Source organism: Engystomops pustulosus, chromosome 7 (assembly GCF_040894005.1).
Source record: "Engystomops pustulosus chromosome 7, aEngPut4.maternal, whole genome shotgun sequence".
In the NCBI taxonomy this organism is placed as follows: domain Eukaryota; kingdom Metazoa; phylum Chordata; class Amphibia; order Anura; family Leptodactylidae; genus Engystomops; species Engystomops pustulosus.
The window spans coordinates 75,277,922-75,290,520 of NC_092417.1; the positions used below are offsets into that span (position 1 = coordinate 75,277,922).

The 12,599-nt window shown below is 45.2% G+C and overlaps 1 protein-coding gene across 17 annotated transcripts in view; it reads right to left on the bottom strand.

Moving 5' to 3' along the window:
* NRXN3 (neurexin 3) overlaps positions 1–12,599 on the bottom strand; it is a 311,716-nt gene that overhangs the window by 202,615 nt on the left and 96,502 nt on the right. For all 17 annotated transcript variants that reach the window (XR_011848911.1, XR_011848910.1, XM_072116760.1 and 14 more), the window contains 2 exons: positions 6,321–6,759; positions 4,181–4,564 (listed from right to left, as the gene is read on the bottom strand). Coding sequence is in view for 15 of the 17 variants with exons in the window: in XM_072116760.1 (XP_071972861.1) it covers positions 4,181–4,564; positions 6,321–6,759 (823 nt within the window). In the remaining 2 variants the exon portion in view is untranslated. The remainder of the gene's footprint in view (positions 1–4,180; positions 4,565–6,320; positions 6,760–12,599) is intronic.

Here is a 12,599-nt window from a genome sequence, read left to right on the forward strand (position 1 = left end):
CCCCAGGCCTCGGCTCCACAACTACTCCAATCATCTAACAACATCATCTATTCACATACAGGCAGTCCCCGGGTTATGCACAAGATAGGTTCTGTAGGTTTGTTCTTAAGTTGAATTTGTAAGTCGGAACTGTATATTTTATAATTGTTACCCCAGCTTTTTTGGTCTCTATGATAATTGGATTTTAAAAATATTGGGTTGACATAACAACCCTGATTAACAATAAAGCTTCATTACAGACACCATTGTTAACTATTATAGCCGTTTACTGTAGCCTAGGGCTAAAGTACAGTAAATTACCAACATCCACAGATCCGTTTGTAACTAGGAGTCGTCTGTAAGTCGGGTGTTCTTAAGTAGGGGACTGTCTATATTCATCATACCATAGAATTCACATTCCGTGGTCTTCCCTTAAATTTCCAGGAAAGTTTTTATGTGAAACATATCACTTTGGCCACAAGGTTTAATAAAAAAGGCTGACACTTGCTAGTACCTTGAGCTATCTATATGTCACATGGGGTCTCCATAGCCTTTATTAATTTATATTCCTTAATAATAGAATAGAAACTGTAACTTGTACACTATAGTCAAATTATTAAAAATGCCTTCTATTAGATCTGGGTCTATGATTGGGCCCAAAATATAAGAAACTGTAGAATGATAGGTGGACTAAAAGCATTACATTTACATAGTATCATAGTATGTTGTGTAGCATAAAAAACACCTTCCAGATCACATTTCTTTTATAGACCAATATGGTGGCATCATCCAGAAAATCCAGAGATGTGCATTGTCTGTTTAAAGTTCTGGAAGTGGGAAATTTAGCACTGAAGTCAAACCCTTTAATTTGTGATTGACCTCATAAACAAGATTTCTGGAGAGATGGTTATTGATGTCGTTAGATGCAGGACCATCAATTACAATGAAGTGGACATTCTTAGTCAGGGAAAACTTGACTTCAGTTCTTAGCTCTCTGTCTCCGACTTTATATAAACAATATGCATGTCACTTCAAAGTGGGGTTTCTGGATAACCATCATACTGGGCCATGGAAGAAATCTGAACTGTGACATATTTATTTGCTTCATAGCACACTGTTAGTGATTAATTAGGTAAATTTTTGAGGACAGGTTCCCTTTTATTGCCCGACATTGAGAAGGGGGGGGAAGAATTAGGCCGAGTCTCCTAATTTTACCATGCATTTTTCACATCCTCCCCCAGTAATGAATTGCCCAACAGCCTCCCTCAGTAATGTAATGCCCAGCAGCCTCCCCCATTAGTGAAATGCCCAGCAGCCTCCCCCATTAGTGAAATGCCCAGCAGCCTCCCCCATTACTAAAATGCCCAGCAGCCTCCCCCATTACTAAAATGCCCAGCAGCCTCCCCCGTAATAAAATGCCCAGCAGCCTCCCCCGTAATAAAATGCCCAGCAGCCTCCCCCGTAATAAAATGCCCAGCAGCCTCCGCCATAATAAAATGCCCAGCAGCCTCCGCCATAATAAAATGCCCAGCAGCCTCCGCCATAATAAAATGCCCAGCAGCCTCCGCCATAATAAAATGCCCAGCAGCCTCCGCCATAATAAAATGCCCAGCAGCCTCCCTCAGTAATAAAATGCCCAGCAGCCTCCCCCGTAATAAAATGCCCAGCAGCCTCCCCCGTAATAAAATGCCCAGCAGCCTCCCACGTAATAAAATGCCCATCAGCCTCCCCCGTAATAAAATGCCCATCAGCCTCCCCCGTAATAAAATGCCCAGCAGCCTCCCCCGTAATAAAATGCCCAGCAGCCTCCCCCGTAATAAAATGCCCAGCAGCCTCCACCATTAGTGAGATGCCCCGCAGCCTCCCCCAGTAATAAAATGCCCCGCAGCCTCCCCCAGTAATAAAATGCCCCGCAGCCTCCCCCAGTAATAAAATGCCCCGCAGCCTTCCCCAGTAATAAAATGCCCCGCAGCCTCCCCCAGTAATAAAATGCCCAGCAGCCTCTCCCAGCAATTAAATGTCCTATGCTCCTTTGTCTAAAGAAATGCCCCATGCAACCCCTAGTAAAGAAATTTCTTATGCAACCCGCCTCCCCGACTGTCATAAAAATGACTTAAGCAGCCCCTTGTATAAATTAGTAACAGAGCAAGCAGAAACGCATTCATGCACTCTGCCAGAACACTCACTACATGCATGGACACGTTTCTGCCTGATCTGTTTCAAATGAAGAAAAGGAGGAAAAGTAATCGCAAAGAGCATCAGAAGAAGAGTCTGTGCGTTTATTTTTTATACACTCGTGTATAACCCGAGTTGGACTTTTTCAGCACATTTTAAGTGCTGAAAGACTCGGCTTATACACAAGTATATACGGTATTTCAGCTAACCTGATGCTTTATCCGGCTGCCCCAATACATGTATTCTCACACAGATGTGTATGGGGCATTCAGCTAACATCCATCCAGCCTTAGTCACTGTATATTGAAGCTATGAGTTTAAAGCACTCTCCATCAAAGCTTCACCATCTCTGAATATAAACATTCGACAACCACAGATCTTGAAAATAGAAGGGTGATTAAAGGGGTTGCCAAGGCTTAAAAAAGAGGTAGGCTATGGACGGGCGGGAGCGCCTGCTTATGTAAACAAACAAGGTTATGGCGGTGACAGGCAGTGGTGCCAGACAATGGGAGCACCAGAAGTTTTTTATTGTATTTACAGCCCCCCCCCCAGGCCTGGTATATATGTTTTTTTTTTAAAGCAAAGACAACCACTTTAAATACAAGGTCTATAAGGCTGTGTTCACACACCAGTTGTTTGATTCCAATTCCAACGCTGCAGGGAGGAGCTTCTCTCAAGCATTTACACTGAAACTATTGGGATCGGGAATGGGTATGTGCGTTTTGCATTGTTCTCAAGGAGAAAGGCCTCCCTTGTGCTATTGAATTGCATTTCAAAAGACAATGCAAACACAGCATTTGAAAGCTGCCTAAGGAAAGAAGGCCCATTACACATGAACATATTGTTTTTTCAGTCATGTATTTCATTCATGTTTTCAAATAAGGGAAATATGACATCCATATGAGCCCATATATCACCGTAAGTGAGCCGTATGTATAAAATACTGTGGGCTGGCAAGTGATCACTCTGTCTTGTCCTGCCCCAAATGTTTTGACCCCCTTGGCTACACACCGTAAATATGTGCTGTATGCTGCATGTGTTTTATTTCCTATAATCTTCTATTGGGGGAACAAGACGGAATTACAGACTAAATAGTTCTGTATTTCCCTTCATCTCATGTTACGGTGGGCAATACAGCCATTAAAATGTTTGACCATATTGCTCAGTTAATTGAATTTGGCCATAAGTTACCTGTATGATAATAGTACGGTACGACTTCAATATGGCCAAAACAGTATGATGCCATACGGTTCCATAGATGTCTATGGAACAGTCGCGTTGTGGAGAGCACACATTGGGGTTTATTTACTAAGGGTCCACGGACGTACTTTTGTCAGTTTTTCCGTTGTTTTGCGGGATTTGCGCCACTGGGACAGGTATTTAACTGGGGATTGAGTTGCATGCGATCAGATTGTGGTGTGGCTGCCCTGGCTTTCATGTGACAGAAATCGGGGGGCGGGCCGTCGAACGATCTGCCTGATTCGGACTAAGAGCGGGATTTAACTTTCAAATTCTGTCGCATGTAAGTGCTTGATCTTGCACCAGGAAGAAGAAGGTGAACTCTGTTGAACCTGAGCGGGGAAGCAACACATGCAAAATATCGGGCGCATGATCGTCGGACAATGCACTGAGTAAATGTGCCCCACTGTCTCACTGCACTGTGACTGAGCCATGCAGCTGCACAAAAATATATAGGATGGTGACAACCACTTGGCTTTCATACCTCCTCTCTCCTGTACCTGGCTGTATGCTTGCCCGGGCTATGGCTAGGGTGAGAATATGTTTGTGTGCATGAGGCCTTTGTCCTATTAAGATGCAGGGTATTGCAAACCTCAGAAAACTGCATCAGTTTGTTGACAACTTGGATTCAGCTACTGAACTCTAGTGAAGGGGTTGACGTTACTTTAGCGTAAATATGTATTGGATATGTATGCAAGTATGTATATACGTAAGTATATGTATGGATTACATTATGTTAAGTTTCTTCTGCACAATAAATCAGTTCCAGTTTCAATATCCATCTCACCTCGGTCACAGGTTCTTCCCCAGTGGCCAGTACCCGTACAATCGCACACAAAGCGGTTCCAGCCGTCCCTGCACGCAGCATTATTCTTACATGGGTAACTATCACATTGTTTGCCGCTCATCCGCGAGCATGAAGACTTCACACCAGCCGCATTCTGAGCCTCTGCCAGCTGCCGGATATTCTTACTGCGCCCATCGATAAACAGATCACGGATACAGCCGACATAACCATAGTTCAGCATAGCAGTCCACAGTTCAGTGGGCAAGATGAGCCCTGCCCGATTCTCTGGAAGACCTCCCAAATACATGTCCCCTTCCAAGTCCAGAATCTCGCTCTCACCACTGGCAGTGAATGGAGTGCGTTTGCTATTAACAGAAATGGTGCCTGCAAAGGAAAACAGAAAGTACTCTATTATAAGAATCCGTGTTAAAGTCATTCCAAAAAGCAATGTAATAAAGAGAAAGAAAGACAGGAATAATGGCAGGGAATCTCCACTGCTATCACTCATCTATATTCACTAGTTTATAGTATCTGTCCATAAAAGATTATGGATGCTGTAAGCAATAGTGGATTATAATTAGGCAGTAGCCCAGGGCCCAAGCCTTCTAGGGGGGCCATAGCCACCCAAATTTTATACTTAGAAGAGCCTTTACCCATGAAATCCTTGTACACCTGTTCCTTCTCTCAATACACATGTACACAAGAGCCATTTCAGGACCTTTGAAGGTTCTCCAAAGGTCCTGAAACCGCAGATTAAAAGCAGACATAAGGGGCACACTTTTCATTCTCCAAGTAAATTGCAGTCTCGTAGGGACTATAATATGATATTCATACAGCCCAGGGCTCATGCCAGTCTGGTGAGAAGACAGCACACACTTCATATATGTATCAGGAGGAGAGGGCTGTGTGCCAGTTGCAAGACCAACAACCGTCTAATGATATGTCACCTCTTCAGTGTATTTACACCCCCATGTTGTGCAGGGATAATTCAATCAATCTTAATGACTGAGAAGGAACAAATCTCCACACATCTTAAATGTCAAGAGTGTGTTCAATATAAAGGTTAACACAACAGAGAGGAGGAGGGAGCCAGAGTCTCCTTCACTGCTGCTTGATCAAACAGAGGGGCAAGCAGGCCGACCCCGTGTGGATACCAGAATGTGTAAGTGTGCACAATGATCTCGGTCTATCCGCAGAGCTGTGCTTTCTACAATGAAAGCATAATGTCATCGAGAGGTGTATGTACAACCACTGGTTATGTGGTCTCTGCAGGGATTACACGGATCCTTAAAGTTTAAACTATAGCAAACTGTGCTACTTATTTATGAAATACCGTAAATGCAGACGCTATTAAACTTTGTAATAGAAAATGCTTTTTTTTTCTTTTTGTTACGTTTTAAATAACCTCTCTGTATACTGGGAAAGTTTAAATTTCTAATAAGGTTAAAGTCTCTATTGACTTAAATGGGTTGTATTATTTAAGAGATTTATCCCCTATCCTCTAAAGACTGGAAAACCTCATATATGGGAGGCAGGCCAGCTAGCCTTTGCTTTTACATGAATCACCTACATGTAAGATGTTAGGCCCCTTCTACAATTGCGTTGCGGATCCCGTCAGAGTCTGATCAGGGTGTGATCAGGGAGATTTTTCATCAGAGTTCAATCAGTTTTCAGTCAGAGTTTGTTCAGTGCCTCAGGTTTTTCATGCACGTATACAATGCATTTTCAATGCAATTTCAATGCGCATTTCACGCGCATATAACGCACGTGAAATGGAACCAAGACTGAGCTCTATCTTTTTAATGGCAATTGATGCGTGAAAAACGCATTGCACTTGCATTGGACTTGCATGTGTGGACTTGCTTTTTAGATGCATCTCCATAGACTTGTATGGTGCGTGACTTGCAAAAGTAGAGCATGCTGAGATTTAAACGCGTGTCAAAAAATTGCGAGTCTGAAAAAGCCCATTGATTACAATGGGTCAGAGTGCAATGCAAGTTCTGCGCGTCAAAAGCACGCACAGAACATGCGCGTCAAAAGCACAAGTGTAGAAGCGGCCTTATGCTTACCAAACATCCACTTCACTTTGCGTCTGAATACTATATATAAAATAGTCAATACAGTAAAAGCTGATCTCTACCTGATCGGCCATCCCGCTGTATGTCCACATGACACCATTCGCCATCGTTGGCCTTCTTGCTGGTAGCTTTCACCTTTATTGTTCCTGAGCCCATGTCTAACAGAAGATACAGATGACCATCCAACAATTCCACAGCAAAGAAGTCTACTTTAGTATTCTTCTGACTCCTCACATCTTTCCTGTCCTGAGGTTTCCCATGTGTAAAGAGAATAAGGCCATTGGGCTCTGTGGTGCGGAAATCGAAGGATATGGAGCCCATGCGCTTAGTGTTCCACTTAGGCAAGCTGATATAGGCTTCTGGACTCTCAAAGCTTATTGGGTCCAGAGTAGCCACGTTTTCACACTTGAACACCACATCTCCATAGATCTTCATTTTTGTGTCTCCAATTCTGGCCAAGCGTGAAAGTTCCAATCGGATGTCATTGTTTTTATAGACAACCTATATTTTGGAAAAAGGGTAAAATTAAGAGAATGTTCCACATATGCCTATCACACCAAATGCAATGAGAATTCGAAAATGATTAAAGTCTGGGCAGCTTAGCAGAACCAGATCCGTTCCATGCCACCCATGCCTAAAGGTCTATTACATGTAGCAGTAGTTACTATGACTGGATAATCATAAATTGTCCATAACTGGATTACACTATACTTAAAGAGAATCCAGAGCAGCACATGAGATGAAAGGTCCTCAGCAATATAAAAATAGAAAAAAGGCAGCATTCCAGGGTTCAAATGAAGATAGTGCACTAGTACTTTACATATGTGTTTGCACCTTATAAAAAATGGATTATTAGGCACTAAAGTAACATGAAATGGTTTTGTAATTATGTATTTATTCACAGATGTATATATATTATGAAATGCGTTAAAAAGTGGGATGGGAAATGTGATCATTTGACCCAATTCATCCTGTGATTCAGTTGGAATTGTATATATATGCACTATTCACACTTGTCACGTGGCTTGAAAAAGGCTCACACCGAGCAGAAACGTTGCTGTATTGGGACATAAAATAAAGAGGACTTTTGAAGATTAATAGCTGAAGCATCTGGGCCAGGAAGAGTCGGGATCAGCATCTGCTACCTTCTCACATGATGTCTGAACGAGTCATGTGAGGAGGTAGCTCTGCCCTTGGCTGGCCCTACCCACTCCTCAGTCAGTCAGAGCCTGGGAGAAGAAGTGCTGTGGGGGATTGCGGGAAGGTAAGAAACAGATGGGTTTTTTTTGTTTTATACCCACAGAGGGCAACAGGAAGAGAAGGAGACTGGAAGAAGGACAGGGGCCTAGAGGACGAGACTGGAAGAAGGACAGGGGCCTAGAGGACGAGACTGGAAGAAGGACAGGGGCCTAGAGGACGAGACTGGAAGAAGGACAGGGGCCTAGAGGACGAGACTGGAAGAAGGACAGGGGCCTAGAGGACGAGACTGGAAGAAGGACAGGGGCCTAGAGGACGAGACTGGAAGAAGGACAGGGGCCTAGAGGACGAGACTGGAAGAAGGACAGGGGCCTAGAGGACGAGACTGGAAGAAGGACAGGGGCCTAGAGGACGAGACTGGAAGAAGGACAGGGGCCTAGAGGACGAGACTGGAAGAAGGACAGGGGCCTAGAGGACGAGACTGGAAGAAGGACAGGGGCCTAGAGGACGAGACTGGAAGAAGGACAGGGGCCTAGAGGACGAGACTGGAAGAAGGACAGGGACCTAGAGGACGAGACTGGAAGAAGGACAGGGGCCTAGAGGACGAGACTGGAAGAAGGACAGGGGCCTAGAGGACGAGACTGGAAGAAGGACAGGGGCCTAGAGGACGAGACTGGAAGAAGGACAGGGGCCTAGAGGACGAGACTGGAAGAAGGACAGGGGCCTAGAGGACGAGACTGGAAGAAGGACAGGGGCCTAGAGGACGAGACTGGAAGAAGGACAGGGGCCTAGAGGACGAGACTGGAAGAAGGACAGGGGCCTAGAGGACGAGACTGGAAGAAGGACAGGGGCCTAGAGGACGAGACTGGAAGAAGGACAGGGGCCTAGAGGACGAGACTGGAAGAAGGACAGGGGCCTAGAGGACGAGGCTGGAAGAAGGACAGGGGCCTAGAGGACGAGGCTGGAAGAAGGACAGGGGCCTAGAGGACGAGGCTGGAAGAAGGACAGGGGCCTAGAGGACGAGGCTGGAAGAAGGACAGGGGCCTAGAGGACGAGGCTGGAAGAAGGACAGGGGCCTAGAGGACGAGGCTGGAAGAAGGACAGGGGCCTAGCGGACGAGGCTGGAGGACAGGGGCCTAGAGGACGAGGCTGGAAGAAGAACAGGGGCCTAGAGGACGAGACTGGAAGAAGGACAGGGGCCTAGAGGACGAGGCTGGAAGAAGGACAGGGGGCTACAGGAGGCGGCTGGAAGAAGGACAGGGGGCTACAGGAGGCGGCTGGAGGACAGGGGGCTACAGGAGGCGGCTGGAGGACAGGGGGCTACAGGAGGCGGCTGGAGGACAGGGGGCTACAGGAGGAGGCTGGAGGACAGGGGGCTACAGGAGGAGGCTGGAGGACAGGGGGCTACAGGAGGAGGCTGGAGGACAGGGGGCTACAGGAGGAGGCTGGAGGACAGGGGGCTACAGGAGGAGGCTGGAGGACAGGGGGCTACAGGAGGAGGCTGGAGGACAGGGGGCTACAGGAGGAGGCTGGAGGACAGGGGGATACAGGAGGAGGCTGGAGGACAGGGGGGTCACAGTATGAGGAGGATGCAGGAAAGGGGGGTTCAGTATGAGGAGCATCGAGAAGAGGAGGCCACAGTGTGAGGGGATGGAGAACAGGAGGCCACATTATCAGGAGGATGAAGGGCAGGGGGACACATTTCGAGGAGGATGGAGGACAGGATGACACATTTGGAGGAGGATGGAGTACATGAGGCCACAACATTTGAGGAGAGGTGGGGTAGGAGTACAGATAGTATTGTGTACAAGTTTGGAAAGATAAATAAAAGTGGAAAACCAAATGTAAAGGGAGGATAATATTAAAGTTAGGTTTTATATGTTGCCGAGTTGCATAAAGGGGTATTATATGGGTCCGTAGGGGAGGTTGGCCACAGTAAAGGGGCATTATACTATGTGGGGTCCATTACACTATGCTTGCGGGTGGGTGATATTTGAAAAAAACTTTTGTCCCTCTTTTTCTCGCCCAAAAGTTGAGAGGTCTGCTAAAGGCCTTTGGACATCAAACTTATATCATTAGTGTCTGACTCTAGTTCTAGAAAATCCCCATATAAGTATTTGCAAGGAGATTTTACATTTAATAAACACAACTAAAATGTCGTCATGTCTTGGTAATGACTCCTTCCATTATGTAAACGGGTGACAATACCATTTCTGTCCAGCAGATGTCATAAAAGTGGCACGATATTACCGAACACTAAATCCGCTATTGCTCCAAAAGGAGCAGATACTTTCTTCATCTGTGCATCTTTGGACAGGTAACATTGAAGGTCAGGTCATCAAAAATACAGCATATCTATTTAGAGAGCAGCAGAGACTAACTTTGAGATGCTCTTAGGCAGGGGAAGCGATTCTGTGTCTTCCGTCAGTCTGAGCCAAGATGGCGCCTCTTGCATTGGTTGGAGGGCGGCAAGTTCCACTACTTAGGTGCTAGGGTTGGGCTTGATGGTGTCAGTATCAGTCATATCTGTCAGTAAACACCCATCATTTATGGAGAGGGTCGTATTGTCCTGAGTATGGATAGGTGAGAGATTTCTGTTTTTGATGTAAGTCTCCTGTCATCCAAATTATAGTTATTTAATCTAGAGAAATGTGTCCAATATTTCTAGGAACTGTATACCAGCCAGTCCATTTATTCAACTATTCCTTTCTCACTGTGCTTCTTGCCCCCTGTTATATATTTTCTTAAAGGGAACCTACCACAACGATTCCACCTATAAAAGGTGGTAGGTGGATGTATGGGACGTGAGGATAGCCTTTTTAGAGCTAATTCTCACGTCCTCCCTATGTTTTTCTTTAAAAAGCTGTGACAAGCATCGGGGGTGACAGATGGTGAGTATGTAAGTTTATTTTTTTATTGACTCATGTATAAGCCGAGGTGAGGTTTTCAGCACATTTTTTGTGCTGAAAATCTCGGCTTATGCACAAGTATATATGGTAAGTAGAATTTGTATAGTTATTTTCATTTTTTTTAACATTGTGTGTCATTTTTATATGTACATGGGCTTCAGAGGTACTTTCATTGATTTATTGTTTTTCTTTTCACCGTTTTACTATCCACATGAACAAGCAGGCATACTTTGGGCAGCCTGGCTGTCATAGCAAAGGTCTGCCTGCCTCACCGCCCATGCCCCCCCCCCCCACACACACACACACACATCCCAGAGCAGCTAGCACCCAGTGATTCCCCATGCTCTTTTAAATCCGGTGATCACAATATCACGTGATATCAGAACCAAATTTATTTCACACATCAGTTTAAAAAAGTTCTGAATATAGTAGTTAATTCAGGTAATAAAAACTGCAAACATTACTGTTGGACTCCAGCATTTATGGGGCTCCTGTGCGTGCAAAAAAACATGAAGCAAGGAGTCCACACATTCAGGTACAGCCAAGCGACCCGGAGATAATGCCAGATCGGAGGGCAACCAGCCAGCCCGGCAAATTGATGCTCCTTGCAACTAGCCATGGCTATGATTGGACACTGGCCAAACCGAACCCGAATGTGGACATCAAGTCCACTCATCTGTATTCTTGAGTAATAGAACACAGGATGGCTGGAGTCCAACAGTAAAATCTGCAGTTTTTATCTTGTCAATGAACTACTATTTTCTAAACTAATGTGTAAAATGTTATTTGGCTGATTACTCAAATAAGAAATGTCCAAAATTCGGCACTAAATAAAATTTCATCTAAGCGTTTATGAAATGTTTCATTACAATTCAATTTACATTTCTAAATGTAATTTAATTGACAGTTCTCCTTTAAAGAAATGAAAAGAGGGTGGGGGTAGAGCAATGCGCATGAAGTAAGAGAACAAAAACACATAAAAATACACATTATTCCGAACCCTGCAGGTGCCGACAATCCAAATAAATGTATTGCAATTAGCAGAATTAAAACAGATTTAAATAGCTGCTGAAGGCAGATGTGGCGGCTGCTGCAGGCGAGTGTAATAGAAAGTTATGGCACATCCAGCTATTAATCATATGCTCCCAGACAGCACAGTCTCTGATGGGAAAGCCATGTACACTGCGGTCATCAGCATTAACACCACATAGATCACATGGAACGGCCTGCATGGAACAGTATCCAAAATATTGGGATATGTCCTTCAATATACTCTAAGACTACAGTCACACGATCTACAATACAAGGCATTTAAATTTTCTGTTGTCCTACCCTAAACAGCAGAATGTAATGTAAGGCTGTGGGTTGAAGGCTGTATACCGAAGCTTATACGGAATTAGGCCAACTTAACATCTCTGATAGTTCTTCAGTTCATGCAGTGTTTGTGTTGCGTTCTGCAACGTAGTGCAAAGGCTGTGGGGAAGGCGCTTTGACCTATCGAAGATACGTCTCCACTGAAACGCTTGTGATTGGGAACGAGGACCATGGGGCAGATTTATCAAGCTGTCTAAAAGTCAGAATATTTCTACTTGCTTGTATTTTTAGTGGGCTTGTATTGTAGAGGAGGCAGAGGCGGCACTGTACATGCAAGGGAGGAACAGAGAATTACACTGTGTGCAGTACATGTGCGCACACACAGGAAGATGAAGACCGCAAGTAACTGCGGATCACAGACTGCCCGCCACGCATGCGCGACGAGCACTAGGGACAGTGAAGTGGAGATGGGAGACTATAAACTACTAATGAGCTCATAACTTTATATTACATCATCTCTAAAACTCCCTAGAATCGCTAACAACATTGAATCAGTGAAGGGAATGACTTTTGATTATCTAAAAGGTGCAGAGCAATGTCTCCGACTGTACAACCATTTAAGGCTATATTCACACACACACACACACACACGTGTGCCCACTGTATTGTAGCACGGCATGAACACAGCGGCACCGGGGTGAGGAGAAGGCGCTGCTCACCCCCGCCTCTCTCCGTAGAGAAACATGGGGCACGGCGCTGTATTCCGGGGAAAGATAGGACATGTTCTATCTTTCTCCCGGCTACAGAACGATACAGCACGCACGTGTGCTGTACCGTACCGCTCCCGTACAGCGCCGTGTGCCCATTGCCATCTATGGGGAACATACACTCATCGGCCACTTTATTAGGTACACCTGTCCA